General features: G+C 47.1%; 1 protein-coding gene across 1 annotated transcript in view; it reads right to left on the bottom strand.

Annotated features, from left to right (window-relative positions):
* Galnt12 (polypeptide N-acetylgalactosaminyltransferase 12) overlaps positions 1–11,935 on the bottom strand; it is a 34,346-nt gene extending 22,411 nt beyond the window's left edge. The window contains exon 1 of the mRNA XM_070010555.1: positions 11,562–11,935. Coding sequence (XP_069866656.1) covers positions 11,562–11,935 — 374 coding nt within the window. The remainder of the gene's footprint in view (positions 1–11,561) is intronic.
* Positions 11,936–12,209: the final 274 nt, after the last annotated feature.

The following is a 12,209-nucleotide window of genomic DNA, read 5'->3' as shown; positions in this document are numbered from 1 at the left end:
GCTTTTCATACATGCACGTAGTCACGTGGCACAGAGCAGGGGAAGCCTCATGTGACACAGCATCCACACACAAAGAGAGAAGAATTCAGCTCTAGTACTGGGGATTGAACTCGGGACTTCACACTTCTAGGGAGGCATTCTACCAGTTGAGCCAAACCTTAGGGTCTCAACTCTGTATCTAGCTGGCCTGAGCTGCGATCTTCCTACTTGTGCTTCCCTCTGTCACTGGAATGACAGGAACACACCACCTTGCCTAGTTGAGATGGAGTCCTGGAAACTTTTTTTTAGTGGAGGCCAGGCTGGTTTCAAACCATAATCCCCCAATCTCTGCCTCCCAAGTAATGGGGATTACAGGCTTGAGCCACTTTGCCCAGCTTAAACTCCATCTTTCAGAGAGAAGAACATTCTAAAATGCGTAAACATATTTAAGAACAGCAGACAAGACAGGTGACTTTAAAGACCAGGTGATAAACTAGGTACCAGTGGCTCATGCCTGTAATCCTAGCAACTCAGGAGGCTGACATCTGAGGACAGCAGCTCAAAGCCGCCCAGGCAGTACAGTCCATGAGACTCTTATCTCTGATTAACCACCCAAAGCCCAGAGGTGGAGCTGTGGCCCAAGTGGAAGGGGGTAAGCCTTGAGCCAAAAAAGCTAAGGGACAGCTCAAAGGCCCAGAGCTGCTCAAGCCCTAGGACAGATACACACACACACACACACAAACACACACACACACACACACACACACGAACTAGATCTTTCCTCCTTATTTCCTTTCTTACTCCACTTGCCCGTTCACACACAAACACACACACACACACACACACACACACACACACATACACACACGAACTAGATCTTTCCTCCTTATTTCCTTTCTTACTCCACTTGCCTGTTCACACACAAACACACACACACACACACACACACACACACACACACGAACTAGATCTTTCCTCCTTATTTCCTTTCTTACTCCACTTGCCCGTTCACACACACACACACACACACACACACACACACACACACACACACACGAACTAGATCTTTCCTCCTTATTTCCTTTCTTACTCCACTTGCCCGTTGCCATCTTGTAAGGATACTCAAGTAGCCCTGCAGAAGAGTCTATTGACAAGCAATTCAACCTTCCTGGGGTCCACCAGCACATTCTGTATGTAGCCTAGAGAATTGCCATCTTGGAAGTCATATTAAAGACCCAAACACCATTTTGGCTGACACTCCTAAGAAACACTGAGCCAGACCACTCAGCTCAAGTATCCCAAATCCCTGACCCACAGAAGTATTGTGAAATAATAAATGTTTATTGTCATTTAAGCCATGAAGTTGGGTGGTAACATATAACACTGAAATAATCCCCACGGAAACTATCAGATCTACCCAAACTATGAAATGGTTTATAAAACCAAACTCATTTCAAAAGTATCAATGCCATGAAGACCATGGTTGTAACTGTAAGGTTTTAGGAGAGAAAAGGACCACGCAGAGAGGAATAAAAAGATTTGACAGAAAAGTATACTGGAGTACATTCCCCAGTGAACTCCCTGGTCAGGATCAGAGAGTTCACCCTGGGTGTAGTTGCAGCAGAGCTTTTATAGGCGGGGTAAAAGCAGAACTGGTAGTGGGCAGGGACTTGTGGCTCATAGCTTGTTTTGCCAATTTGATCAATCTTAGGCCAGTGCACTTGAAGAATGATTGACTCATTGTCGTGGTTTTTCTCAGCGGCAACCTGTTTTCCCGGTTGCCTAACTTCCTCCAGCGCCCTGACAGTAACATCAACATTATAAGCATTCTCACTGGGAGCAAACACTGCTGTAGAAGTTGGAACCTCTGGGGAAATTCAATACTGTATAACTTTCCTGGCTTCGATATCATAATATCTATATCACAGCACCACCAGAAGGCATCCTTGTTCCTGGAAAATACATACTGGGGAAATGACTCCCAGTAAAAGACTGTCAGCTCTGCAACTTACTCTCAAAGGTATGTAATGTTTTTGACGCACAAAGAAAAAGAAAACTTCAGTAATTAGGACAAAACAATAATGAATGGATGGATCTAGGAAAGGATTTATAGAGTTCATTGTGCGATTCCTACAACTTTACTCCAGCTTTGAATTACTCAAAAATTCAAGGTTAAAAAAAAGAGGGGGGAAGAGTCTTGATGTTACAAAGGATATACCTAAATATGAAGTCAACTCAGATCTACAAACAGGTTCAGTCCCAGTGGCCCTGACAGAAACCAGCCCCCTGGGTAGAGGAACCAAGAGGATAGTGAGGTGGGGGAGAAAAGGAAATTTAGTCACATGCAATGCATAGCCTATGAAGTTAAGAAAACTGAGGCTGGGCACTGGTGGCTCACACTTGTAATACTAGTTACTCAGGAGGCTGAGATCTAAGGATCGTGATTTGAAGCTAGCCCAGGCAAAAAAAAAAAGTCCATGAGACTTCTTGTTTCCAAGAAACCAGAAGTAGAACTGTAGCTCAAAGTGGTAGAGTGCTAGCCTTGAGCAGAAAAGCTCAGGGATATCACCTAGGCCCTGAATTCAAGCCCTATTACCAACAAAAAAAATTGAGGGGAAGGGTAGTTTGGGAGGGATGGAACAGAATGATAAAAGAGGGGTGACATTCATCAAGATTCATTTTGTATTCATACACTGATTTGATGAATGGTATCTCCTCTGTATATTTACTTAAGTAAATAATAAAAATATAACTTAAAAAATACCCTCAAGGGGCTGGGAAGATGGCTCAGTGGTAGAGCCTCTTGCATACATGAGGCCCTGGGTTCGATTCCTCAGCACCACATAAGCAAAAAGAAAAAAGCCAGAAGTGGCGCTTGTGGCTCAAGTGGTAGAGCGCTAGCCTTGAGCTGAAGAGCTGAGGGATAGTGCCCAGGCCCAGAGTTCAGGCCCCACGACCGGACCCCCCCCCCAAAAAAAAAACCCTCAAGGTGGGTACCTATGTCTCATGCCTATAATCCTACCTACTCAGGAGGCTTGAGATCTGAGGATCATGGATTGAAGCCAGCACAGACAGGTATGTCTATGAGACTCTTATTTCCAATAAACTAGTCAGAAAAGCCAGAAGTGGTGCTGTAGTTCAAGTGGTAGAGCACTAAGCTTGAGCACAAAGAGGCTCAGGGACAGCACCAGGGCCCTGAAGCTCAAGCCCCAGGACCAGCAAAAAACAGAACAAAAACAACAACAACACAAAAAAAAGCCTTCCTTAATCTTTCTTTCCCACTCTACTAAAGCAGCCCCTCCTCTAAATACAGAAAATGAAAGACACATGTGGGAAAAAGAAAAATATCAGTGAGGGTACAGTTTAGTGGCAGAGTCCCAGGACCAGCCCAATTAAAAAAAAAAAGAAAAAGAAAAAAAGAATTTCTTGCCTAAAAAAATAACGATACCCTTAAGTGGATTTGTAATACCAAAAAGCTGCAAAGAATCTCAACACCCAACAGGAAAGGAATAAAGTATAGCATGGCTGCATGAACAAATGTCATGTGACCATTAAAAATAACATTTGCAGAGAATATGTAATGAAGAAAGAAAATGGCCATATTATAATATTAAATCAAAAACACTGATTGTAGATCTGTACACAGTCCATTCCATCAACACAACGCTGAGCACATGCATTCACAGACAAACAATAAACAACAGACAGAACTATGCCAAGAATGTTATCAATGGTGATGCTGAGAAGTGGGATTGTCACTGATTCTTATTTAATTCTCAGTATCTTTCTGCATTCTAAAAGTATTGTATAATGAACACATAGACTTTTTATAACCACAAAGAAAGGTTTTTAGAAGTAATGTGTGGGTCATATTGCTTTAAATGTTACCACTGGACAGTAATTTAATATTCTTCCCTCTCTTTGGTCCTTAGCTGCTATGATTTCTATGTCTGTCTTTAAAACATCCTCTTTAGGCATCCTCCCTTATGAAGTTCAAGATATCACATCAAACGCATTGAAGTTTGCTTCCTGAAAGTGTTCTCCTGATAGAAAGCTATGTCTCTGAATTAGAGACAAAAGGAATCCCAGAAGCCTGGCACCCAACACATGGCTCCTACCTACAATCTCAGCTGCACAGGAGGCTGAGGATGGGAATTCAAAGCCAGCCTGGACAGACAAATTCTCAAGATCAATTAACCAGCAAAAAGCCAGAATTGATGCATGGCACAAATATAGCACGTCAGCCTTGAGAAAAAAGCTGAGCAAGAGTGCAAGGTCCTGAGTTCAAGACTATAGTACCAAAAAGAAAAAAAAGGAAACTCTAGGGGCTTTGTGGAGGTGGGGCTATGTGTGTATCTATTTCAGCACACACATATTAGAACACAGTCACATTTATGAAATGTTTGACGTGGTGGATGGAGTGCTATTGTGCATTCCTTTAGCCTTCCTTACCACCTCACAAGGCAGATGAATGGATTTGGCAAATGCTTCCTGACACCTTACCCTAAGTGTCTTATAGACAAATAACAAACACTTACATCCATGATAGATCAGGCCTAGGAGACTGTAAGGTGCATCTGTGTTTACCTGCTCTGAATCCCTTCCTTGTTCTTTGTGATCCCACACCTTGACTTCTCTTTCAGGAGCCATGCCTTCCTCCACTCTCAGTGGATGTGGATTGTGTAGTGCTGAGCACACACAAACACCCATACATACCTGTACACACACACACACACATACACACACACTATACACACACACCTGCTCTGTGAAGGCTCCATGCCTCCAACCTGATCAGCAAACACTTCTCAACTGTCAGCATCTGTATCACACCACAGAGAACAAAACCTGCTTCTAAACCCAAGACACTCCTCCTGAGCCTGTAACTTTTCTTTATATGCACACCAGTTTGCACTGAGTTCCCCTAAGACAGAAAATAAATTTACTTATTTTGTGCTGGTCCTGGGGCTTGAACTCAAGGACTGGGCTCTGTCTCAGCTTTTTCACTCAAGGCTGTCACTCAAGCCACAACTCCACTTCTGGTTTTTTGGTGATTAACTGGAGATAAGAATCTCACAGACTTTCCTGCTTAGCTTGCTTCAAACCATGATCCTCAGATCTCAACCTCTTGAGTGGCATGAGCTACCAGTATCCAGAGAAAATACATATTTTTTCAAAGTGATTATAAGACATCTACTTCCGACAAAATATCAAAAGTAATGTAATTATTAAATTAGTAGAGGGAAATGGAATTTAAAAAAGGGAAGAACTCCCATCAACTCAAACAGCAGGAAAAAAAAAAAGAAGGGAGAAGACACATTAAGAACAGCATATCACACCTGCAAACCTAGCTACTCGGAGGCTGAGAGCTGAGGATCACAGTTCAACATAAAATAAATTTAAGTGAGCTGGGAAGGTGGCTCAGTGGCAGAGTGCTTGCCTTGCATGCATGAGGCCCTGGGTTTAATTCCTCAGCACCACAGAAGCAGATAAAGCTGCAAGTAATGCTGTGGCTCAAGTGGTAGAGCGCTAGCCTTGAGCTGAAGAGCTGAGGGACAGTGCCCAGGCCCAGAGTTCAGGCCCCATGACCGACATAAATAAATAAATAAATAAATTTAAGTATACAATACATAGAAATGAATATAGCTACTTAAAAGCCAGTATCAGTGTGGATTTTTCTTTGCTCTATGTGTGTTTGTGTGTGTGTGTGTGTGTGTGTGTGAGAGAGAGAGAGAGAGAGAGAGAGAGAGAAACAGAGAGAGAAAGAGAGGTAGGGGGAGGGGGAGGAGAGAGAGAAAGGTGAGGGGAGGAGGAGGGGAGGAGAGAGAGAGAGAGAGGGAAGGAGGAGGGGGGAGGGAGAGAGACAGGAAGAGAGACAGGTTCAGGCTTGTCTTGAACTCAAGATCTTCCTGCCTCAGCTGCCTGAGTACAGGCATTACAGACCTACACCATCACCCCTAGCTGGATTTTTATTTTCAGCACTGGGGTTTGAACTCAGGGCTAATTAGGCAGATGTTCTACCACTTGGAGACACTCCAACAGCTGTTTCTTTTTTAAGGGGTGGGGAGGTAGGTTCTTTTTGAGGAAGGATCTTGTTTATGCCCAGGTCAGCCTGAGCTGCGAACCTCCAATTTGTCACTGGGAAGACAGAGGCACGCCACCATGCTTAGCCATTAGTGAGATGAAATCCTGAAAACCTTTTTGGGGGAAGTAGAGAGAGTCTGGGGGTGGTCGTGAACCTCAATGTCCGATCTCCCTATCACAGTTAGCTAAGAATTACAAGCTTAAGCTACTTCCTTCCACCATTAGAAAAAAAAAAAATTTTTTTCGGGCTGGGAAGGTGGCTCAGTGGTAAAGCACTTGCCTTGCATGCTTGAGGCCCTGGGTTCGATTCCTCAGCACCCATAAGCAAAAAAAAAGCTGGAAGTGGCGCTGTGGCTCAAGTAGTAGAGCGCTAGCCTTGAGCTGAAGAGCTGAGGGGCAGCGCCCAGGCTCAGAGTTCAGGCCTACGACCGGACCCAAAATAAAGAATTTTTTTTTTCGGTCATGGGGGTTGAACTCTGGGCCTGAGCGCTGTCCTGCTCTTCAGCTCAAGGCTAGCACTCTACCACTTGAGCCACAGCGCCACTTCTGGCTTTTTTCAGCTTATGTGATACTGAGGAATTGAACCCAGTGCCTCATGCATGAGAGGCAAGCACTAGAATTTTTTTTCTAATGATGACACAAAATGGGTAATATGCTATTCAGTGACATACCTAAAATGTGGGGATACAACATGAGTGAAAGAAAAAGGAGGGGAAAACTATCATGAAAATATTACCAAAACTAAACAAGTTCTAGGGGTTTGAAATACTAACTCTGATGATAGGATATATCTGATAAGAATTAAAATATCCTGCTGATCACAACCTTATTGGGAAAGTCAAAGAAACACAAGCCTACTACTAGTCCATTCCATGTGTGCTTTCTATGAAGATACCTGTTGTGAAAATAGAAGAGCACGCCCTCTCTGAAAAGACAGAAGTTCTGACTCACTTCTTCCTGCCAAATCCAGCTAGGCTCATTCAGTTTTGCCAACATCTGTGTAGAGCTAGCTACTTTGCCTATCAAATCCAAATTTGATAGACTTTGCCTATCAAATCCTGACCCCTAACTCAGACATACAACTGCAGTTACAACATTTATGAAATTTAAAACAGAAGCTGGGGGCTAGTGGCTAGTAGCTAGTAGCTATTCAGGAAGATGAGATCTGAGGACAATGGTTCAAAGCCAGCTTGGGCAGGAAAGTCCTAGAAGACTCTTATCTCCAATTAACCACCAGAAAACTGGAAGTGGTGCTGTGGCTCAAAGCGATAGAGCTCTAGCCTTGACCAAAAGAGCTCAGGGACAGGGCCCAGGGCCTGAGTTCAAGCCCACTGACCACCACCAACAACAACCAAAAAAAAAAAAACCCCAAAATCCTCAAAACCAGGCTGAACAGTCAAGAAGCACAAACACTTCTGTGTGTAATCCATGTTCTCCTTGCTAGAGCATACGAAAGGGAGCGGCTGGCATTCTAGGGTATAGCATGCTCACAGACTTGCCTGGGGAAAAGCAGAGCCCCAGGGCACTCTCTGCTCTTGCTAACTAGATCAGAACACAAATGATAATGATAAGGAACAGACCAAATGACTGTCATGCTTCAGTACAACACAACTAGCAACTGTGTCCTTATGGGACATAGCTCCCAACTACCCTGGTGCCACCACAAGTTTCAGCTGTACTTGACCTATTACGAATTGCTATTTCCTCCAATGGTGGGATTCTACCACACTCCCAAAGGACCACCCTAACTCTTCTGAGTCAGAAATCTACAGGTACCAGGTCAGCAACCTGCAGATGTAGCTGTACATTAAGACTAAGCCTAGATCTTTCCCCTTCAAAATTCAGATTTCACTGTTTTGAGGAAGGTCCTTGGCATCTACCTTAAAAAAAAAAATCCCCAGAGGGCTGCAGTCTCCATTTCTCTGGCTTCCCATTTTGGCTTGCTGTCATTTAGGTGTGAAAAATTCCCCTCCTAACTAGGCTCAAATGACAGGGTATTTGTGCAAGTATTTGTTGCAAAACTCTCTATTTACTGTGCTATCATGAAAGGGCTCTGGCTCTTCCTTCTTCCTCAAGTCAGTGCTACAACTGCCAGAAAGAAAGGTGTAGGTAAATTATTATTATTATTATAGAGGACACAAGGGCTCAAGGATGTAGGGCCAATGTCTCAAAATGTCTCTTTATTGGTCTGGTCCTGTTGGAGGACGCAGGCAGTGCCATCCTTGCCAAATTAAGTGGTCCTTTTGTTGTTTCCAATGCCTTACTTCTCATAATAAGTTCATGCATTGTAGAGCAAAGACTGTTAAACATGTGTGGGCTCCAGGTGTGGTAGTATATGCCTACAATCCTAGCACTTAGGAGTCTGAGGCAGGAGGACCAAACGTTCAAGTCCAGCCTAGGCTACATAGGGAGTTCCAGGCCAGAGAAACCTTGTCGTGAAAAAAATGAAAGAAAAAAAAAAAGTGGGCCTATGTGCATACTCATGTTTTCTAAAACCTACTTCTATACTTGGGAAAGTCTAGACAGATACACAGCAAAATGTTAATAATGGGTTTCCCCAGGTGGTGAGGTGATCCCTTTTTCTTTCTTCTCTGTACATACTAAAATTTCAAAACAAAAAGAAAAAACTTTCATAATTAAAGCAGCCAGGCATCGGTGGCTCATACCTGTAATCCTAGCTACTCGGGAGGCTGAGATCTGAGGATCGTGGTTCAAAGCCAGCCCTGGTAGGAAAGTCCGAGAGACTCTTATCTCCAATTAACACCAGAAAACCAGAAGTGGCACAGTGGCTCAAGAGCTCACCTTGAGCAGAAGAGCTGAGGGACAGCACCAGGCCCATTGTTCAAGCCACACAACCGACCAAAATGAAACAAAACAAAACATAATTGAAGCAAACAAGTAATTGTCCCCACTCAAAAAAAGAGGAATAGATTAAAAAAAGATCTGAATGGTACACCAGCTCTGTCCCAGATCTACTACGTAATCTGGGATAGGAGGCTGGGGGGTCCCTCTGGTTTGACTGCAAGCCCCCCAGGGCCCTTCCTGTGCTCTCTCACTACCACTCTGCTTATTCACTGGACTCCTAGGGAGCCCCACCCGCACACTGTGAACTTATGATCCACCATCCTAGATTCTCAGGCTGACCACAGCAACTATGAGTAACAACTCAGCCCTGCAGGAACACCAACAGATCTCTCTTGTCTGTGTTTTCACTTTCTATAGTTTCAGTTAACCAGTCAATCATAGTCCAAAAATATTACATGGGAAATTCCAGAAATAAGCAACTTATAACTTGTGTGCTATCCTGAGTGTGCTATCTCATCCCTCTGGGGACATGAACCATTTTTTTGCCCAGTGTATCCACTTTGTATAAACTACCCCCCTGTTAGTCACTTAGCAGTGATTGCTAGTCATGACATCACAGTGCTCAGTACACAGAAGGCTCAGGAAGATCAGAGGCCTGAGCAATCTAAGGATGATCTGGGAGCATGTCCTTTAAGGATACAGTAGGAACTGCTACATAATAAAAGTGAGATTTCACACAAAGCCTTAACCTACTAGCCAGTGTGCCTCAAAGCATATCCCATCTGACACTCACATAGCTCAAGCTCAGGCTGTGTAAGAATAATATTCAACAAGCCCTGCTACAGGAATTAAGAGGCTGGGGCATTCACATGCCCACCATGCTGGGTTGGGATTAACTTCCCAGGGTCAATGCAATAGCAGGATCTATTCGCAAATCCTGATGGGACACAAGGCAGCTTCATTGCCATGGAGACAGGATACCATAAGCTCCACAGGTCATCCACTGCGTTTCAAAGAGATATTCACAACCTCCAACAATAAAGGAAGTTGGACCCGGAAAAGAAAATCTTTATGACCAATCCCTCGATGATTCTCAAAGAGCAGTCTCCTGAGTCTGTTCTTGGCAACAGGGAAAGGAGAAAATGCTAATGAGTACACAATGTGCTCCTAAGTGTTGCTGTTTTATTCATTTCTATCTTGTAGAAATGAGTGCTCTTAGCTTTTGCGCTCAAGGGTAGCACTCTGCTACTTGAAGCTTCCACTTCCAGCTTTTGGTGGTTAATTGGAGATAAGAGTCTCATGGACTTTCCTGCCCAGGCTGGTTTAGCAAAACAATTCTCAGATCTGTCTCCTGAGTAGCTAGGATTACAGATGTGAGCCCCCAGTGCTTGGCTTCCTATCTTGTTTTCTTTATGTAGTGTGGAGATTGACTTTTATGATTTCCCTCATTTACAGATAGGAAACTGAGGTTTGGAGGGACTAAGGCAATTGTCTGAGATCACAGAATGATTGAGCAAAAGTTCCAGAATTTGATCTTACAGACAGGGGGCTACACTTGACCTCAAAGCTCCCCTAATCCCTGGCTTCAGTGAGCACTTCTGGGGCTTCAGGGATACATTGAGCCATTTGGCAGATGTAAGGAAACTGCTGCCAATCCCAACAAAGTTTTACACACACACACACACACACACACACAGCTTAACAGTGGAAAAAGTATCAAGCAGAAAGCAAGGAATGAAAAGGAGATCTAAAAAGAGGAAGCACGTTCAGATCCACCTAAACTTTACCTGAGATCACCATGGTCCCATGGAGGAAGAGAGGCACGGTCTCCCCCAAAGCCTGTCCCACCCACCCCCTACCACCACCTTCTAGTGAGTCAAGTCACTTGTCCCCTCTGAATCCATTCTGACGCCTGTAAAGCAGGCACGGCATGAAGGGCAGAAGGTGGCAGGTGCCTGATGCTTACAGCAGGGCTGTCCCTCTGGCAACGGTGGGGGCCCTTTGAGCCCTCTTTTTCTGGAAGCCTGTAAGGAAGAAGGTCAAGGGGCACTGGAAAACTCTCTGACAACTCAGATGAAAAGGCTGGACACCAGGGGGCCCCAAGCAAAGGTGGCAGCCACCTGGGCATTTCTCAGAAGCCATCACCTAGGCAGGCAGGCAGGCAAGGGTACAACCTGTCTAACCAGCAACTCCAACAGGAACGTAGGCATCGGACCATAGTGGCTCCAGTTCTCCCTCCCGCACCACCCACGGGAGGGAGCCAGGCAGGAGCCAGGCCAAGGCAGCCCTTGCCACCTCCCTCCATCCAAAGCTGGAAATCCACCAAGGGCTCCGGGCCTCAGCTTTGACCTTTCTGCCACTTTTACCTGCCCTGCTGGCTTCAGCCCCATCTGCTCAATCCGCGGGCCAGGGCGCACCCGGATGAATGAATGGGACCTGCCCGTGGGCCGGGCCAGCACAGCGAAGCTGCACTGTGCGCCCCCAGAGGGGTGGGGGTCGGGTCTCACCTTACCCCTTGCTCGGTCTGCTTAACCCCAGGCCACCTTTTTCAGAGTAACAACCCCGAGACCACCAGGTTAACAGGCTCGTCCGTCTCAGTCTTTTCCCGCCTCCCCGCCCGACGCGCGGCGTTCTCGGCCCCCCCGCATCCGACCCTACAGGTGGACGCCCGAGGCCCGGCGCGGGAGACTCACAGCGGGTTCCAGCGCTCGGGCAGGCGGCGGTGCAGCGAGATGCGGTCGCTGAGGTAGGTGTTGATCTGGTGCAGCTGAATGCTTTCCTGCTGCAGCCGCAACTCCACGCCCTCCAGCGGCAGCCGCACCGCCTCGCCCCGCGCGCCCAGCGCGTCCTCCGACAGCTCCGGGCGCGGCAGCACCGGCTCGCGGCGGCCGGAGCGCGGGGGGCGCGGGGTGCTCGGGGGTCCCGGCTGAGCAGTCCCGGCCCCGCGTCGCGTCCGCAGCACCGCCCCCAAGCCGGCCAACGCCAACAGGGCCAGCAGCGCCAGCAGCGCCTCCCGCCCGCGCCGCAGCCCCCGCGGGCAGCGCCGCCGCGCCGCGCGCCCCCACATGCGCCCGCCAGCTGCGCCCGCGGCCGCTGCGCGCCCCGCGGCGGCGAGGGCGGCCGAGGCCCGACCCGGATCCCGGAACCGCGCGCCGCCCGCCAGGCCCCGCCCTCCGGCCCGCCCCGCCCCACCTGCGCGCCGCCCCCTTTCCCGGCCGCGGCGGCGGGCTCGCCGCACGCCCACCTGCAGAGCGCGGATGGGGGAGGGGGGAGGTCCCCGCCTGCGCCCCAGGCCGCCCTCCCGCCCGGCCGGGAAGGGGGAATAGGGGAGGCGGTGGGGA

The sequence above is a fragment of the Dipodomys merriami genome, unplaced genomic scaffold (genome assembly GCF_024711535.1).
Source record: "Dipodomys merriami isolate MVZ:Mamm:240054 unplaced genomic scaffold, mDipMer1.0.p SCAF_11, whole genome shotgun sequence".
Classification (NCBI taxonomy): Eukaryota; Metazoa; Chordata; class Mammalia; order Rodentia; family Heteromyidae; genus Dipodomys; species Dipodomys merriami.
This window is presented reverse-complemented; position numbering and strand designations above follow the sequence as displayed.